The sequence below is a fragment of the Dipodomys ordii genome, unplaced genomic scaffold, assembly GCF_000151885.1.
Source record: "Dipodomys ordii isolate 6190 unplaced genomic scaffold, Dord_2.0 Scaffold170, whole genome shotgun sequence".
NCBI classification, from domain to species: Eukaryota; Metazoa; Chordata; class Mammalia; order Rodentia; family Heteromyidae; genus Dipodomys; species Dipodomys ordii.
In genome coordinates this window covers 448268-452747 of record NW_012267386.1, presented here as the reverse complement: position 1 = coordinate 452747, position 4480 = coordinate 448268, and the positions used below count along the sequence as shown (strand labels likewise).

The following is a 4480-nucleotide window of genomic DNA, read 5'->3' as shown; positions in this document are numbered from 1 at the left end:
GCCTTGAGCTGAAGAGCACAAGGACAGCACCCAATCCCAGAGTTCAAGCCCCATGACTGACAAAAAACAAAACAACATTTCATGAAGTTTAAGTTCAGCAAACTGAACTTTTTAAAAATACACTTGTTAAAAGTTTTGGAATTAGGGCTGGGAAGGTGGCTCAGTGGTAGTGTGCTTGCCTCCTCATGGATGAGGCCTTGGGTTCAATTCCTCAGCACCACATAAGCAGAAAAAGCTGGAAGTGGCACTATTGCTCAAGTGGTAGAGTGCTGGCCTTGAGCTGAAGAGCTGAGGGACAGCACCCAGGCCCAGAGTTCAGGACCCAGGACCAAAAAACCCCAAAACAACAACAACAACAACAAAAAAAACTGACAAAAGTTTTGGAATTAGTAAAAATTAATAAATATTGTCCACATTCCAAGTAGTTTCTTTGGGTACCTTAGTAAACATTTTTTTAGTTATTTAATTTCCCTGACTACTATCTCAAGGCAACTACAAATCTGCTTCCTATCATTATAGATTGTGTTTCTGGAATTTTAAATAGCATTATACAGTATGTGTATATCTATTTATATATGTATGTATGTATTGTTATTTGGCTTCTTTCACTCAGCATAAGTATTATAAGGTCTATTTTTGTAATATATTGGATATATTTATAGCTCTTTTCCTTTATTTTGCACAGTATTCCACATATGGACCTAGCACTTTTGTGTTGATAGGCATTGTTTTTTTCTTTAGTTTTGGCCATTCCAAATGAAGTTTTTATGAATGTTGGTATATACATTTTTGTATGGACTATTTCAGTTCTTTTGGGTACAAATGGTTAACTCTTGAATTTTCAAGTTATTTGTCAAAATCTGTCAATTTGTATCAGATTCCATTCAATGGCATATGACACTTTTTTGCAGTGCATCTTTGCTACCACTTGTTGATCTTTAAAATGGAACCCATTATAAATTTTAATTTGCAGAAAGTGGAGCTGTGGGTCAAGTGTTAGAGCACCACCATTAAGTGCAAAATCCAAGTGTGAATGTAGAGCCTAAAGGTTAAGCCCGGGTTTTAGCACACACACACACAAAAAAACTTTACATTTCTCTAAAAGATTTTTCATCTTCTTATGTTCCTGCTGGCCATTTAAGTATTATTTATTTATTTATTTATATTTGTTGTTTTAAAATATGAAATGCTTTACCAGTTAGTAGGTCATCCTTGTATCAGGCCATGCTAATCTCTAATTTCTTCCAATTTTAGTATATGTGCTTCCAAACTGAGCATTTAAATGTCTTTTAAAGGGTCAACAGTTTACCTGTTGATTTTTACTAATGATACTGTTTTTAAAGTGTAAAAGGTTTTAATTTTGATGAAGTTCACTTCTATATTGAAGAGGAATGGAGAGAACAGACATCCTTGTCTTGTTCCTGATTTTAGAGGAAATAGTTTTAACTTTTCACCATTAAATATAATGCTGGCTGTAGGTTTGTCATATACAGCCTTTATTATATTGAGAAATGTTCCGTGGATTCCTAGCTTTTCCGGAGCTTTCATCATAAAGGGGTATTGGATCTAGTCAAATGCTTTTTTCTGAATCAATTGAGATGACCATGTGATTCTTGTCCTTGCTCCTGTTAATGTGTTGAATTACATTAATTGATTTGTGTTTATTGAACCAGCTGTGCATCCCTAGAATGAATCCCATTTGATCTTGTTTTGGTTAGTTGTTGAATTTGGTTGGCCAGAATTTTATTTAGAAGTTTTGCATACATGTTCATCAAAGAGATGGGTCTGTGATGCTTTTTCTTTGATGGTCCCTGTCTGGTTCTGTGGTGAGGGTTATGCTGGCTTCACAGAATGAATTTGATAGTGATCTTTTCTATTTCATTAAAGAATTTGAGGAGTATTGGAGTGAGTTGTCTTTTGAAGGCTTTGTAGAATTCAGCTGTGAATCCATCTGGTCATGGGCTTTTCTTAGATAGGAGGTCTTTTTATCTTACATTTAGTATGATCTCTTTTGAGTTTGCAGTGTGAGGTGTTGGTGTAAATCTAACTTTTCAATTTATACTTGGCACTTTGTCAAATAAGTTGACCATTTATGGTGTTTCTTTTGTTGTTGTTGGTGGTGGTGTTGGCCATGGGGCCTGAACTGTGGGCCTGGGCGCTGTCCCTCAGCTCTTCAGCTCAAGGCTAGTGCTGTACTACTTGAGTCATAGCACTATTTCTGGCTTTTTCTGCTTATGTGGTGCTGAGGAATCAAACCCAGGCCTCAAGCATGCAAGGCAAGCACTCTACCATTAAGCTACCTTCCCAGCCCCACAAGGTTTTATTTTCCTATTCCTTTTTTGTTTTTTTGTTTATTTTTTTGCCAGTCCTGGAGCTTGAACTCAGGGCCTAGGCTCTGCCCCTGAGCTTCTTTTTTTGCGGGGGAGGGTCCTGTCATGGGGCCTGAACTCTGGGCCTGGGCGCTGTTCCTCAGCTTTTCAGTTCAAGGTTAGCGCTCTACCACTTGAGTTTTTGTTTTTCCTTATGTGGTGCTGAGGAATCGAACCCAGGGCCTCAGGCATGCAAGGCAAGTGCTCTACCACTGAGCCACCTTCCCAGCCCCTCTATTCCTTTTTTGATTCAAGATAGTTATTTGAACTTGGTACCTAACACTTTTGCTCACTGGCTAACACTTACGCAAATGAGCCATAACTCCAGTGTAATAAGTTAATTTTTCTTCCATGGGCTATCAGTTATGTTCTGTTGATCTTTGTATACATTAGTATTACACTATCTTAATAGCAGATTTATGGTAAGTTTTGATGGTAGAAGTATATTGTTTCTCAAATTGGTTCTTTTAAAAAATGTTTTGTTCTTAATCTTTTGTACTTCTATATAAATTTCAGGGTGAGCTTCTTAAGCTCTGCAAAATAAATAACTCATAAAGCAAACCTGCTTGATATTTTTCTTATTTTGGTGGTACTGGAGTTCTTTTTTGTTTTTTGTTTTTTTATTTTTTTTTGGTCGGTCGTGGGGCTTGAACTCTGGGCCTGGGCGCTGTCCCTGCACTGCACTCTTCAGCTCAAGGCCAGCACTCTACTGCTTGAGTCACAGCGCCACTTCTGGTTTTCTAGTGGTTTATTGGAGATAAGAGTCTCACAGACTTTCCTGCCAGGGCTGGCTTTGAACTGTGATCATCAGATCTCAGCCTCCTGTGTAGCTAGGATTACAGGTGTGAGCTACCGCCACCCAGTGGTATTGGAGTTTGACCTCAGGGCTTTGCACTTGCTAAAAGCAAGGTACTCTACTACTTGAGCCATGCTTCCAGTTCTATTTGTTCTGGTTATTTTTACAATAGGGCCTTGCTGTTTACCTGAGACAGACTGAAACAAGCCTTTATATTTAAGCTTACATTTTAGCTGGAGCCTGAAATGATAAGTATATACTGCTAAGCTCAGCAATAATTTAGGATGGGGTCTTGCAAAAACCTTTTTGCTGGCTACCTTTGAACCTAGATCCTCTCAATCTCTGTCTCCCAAGTAAATAGAATTGCAGATGTGAGCCACTGATACTCAGCTCAAATTTTGATTGGGATAGTGTTGAATCTGTTGCTCAATCTTTCATGTTAACAACAGAGAGTTTTCTTTTTTCTTTGTGTTCATACTGGGTTTTTCTTTTTAAGGCTGATGCTCTAACACTTGAACCACACCTCAACGTCTGTCTTTTTGCTGGTTGATTGGAGATGAAAGAGTCTCATAGACTTTCCTGCTTGGATGGTGTCAAGCCTTAAACTTCAGATTTCAGCACTGGGTTAATAGTGAATATTCTAATTCATGAGCCTAGAAAGTTTCTTGTTTCTGTTGTAAGCTTTTACTTTTATTTTCCTCATTTCATTCTAGGATTGTTCATTGCCAGCACTGGGACTGACAAAACAGTAGCCCACAGTGATGCTCTGCCATGTAGAGCATACCTCAGAATTAAGTTTCCACTTCCCTCTCTCAGGATTTCCCATCCCAGGGAAGAAAGAAGCTTTATGCAGTTAACTTTATTTACCCAAAATCTGCGCCCACCAAGAAGCCATTATCTCTGGACTTTACTGTGAACTTTCATGATCTAAATTCTAGCTTAAGAAAGACTGAAGTCTTTTTTTTGTGAAAATACTGTACAGAGGGGTTACAATTACATGGGCAAAGTAATGAGTACATTTCTTATCAGTCATTGTAGCCTCCTCCTTTGTTTCCCCTTCCCATCCCTTCCCATCGTCAACCCCCACTCCCCCACCCAATCCTTCTCCCTCCCTCCCCCCCAGCACCAAAGTTGTAAAGTTCATTTTCAAAATAACGAATTGTACATCTCATTGATGCACTGGGTCCTGTATCCCTATTTAAACGATTTGTTTCTTCCCTTCCCCTCCACAAATTATACCGACATCAAATACAGTGAAAGCAGGGGTTATACCGTGGGGGAGGGACATACAAAGCAACAAAGAAATAATCTTATA

At 38.6% G+C, this 4480-nt stretch overlaps 1 protein-coding gene across 1 annotated transcript in view; it reads left to right on the top strand.

Annotated features, from left to right (window-relative positions):
- Nucleotides 1–4480, top strand: part of LOC105998677 (chromosome unknown open reading frame, human C12orf40) — a 63717-nt gene that overhangs the window by 26369 nt on the left and 32868 nt on the right. The window contains exon 8 of the mRNA XM_013033474.1: nt 2763–2791. Coding sequence (XP_012888928.1) covers nt 2763–2791 — 29 coding nt within the window. The remainder of the gene's footprint in view (nt 1–2762; nt 2792–4480) is intronic.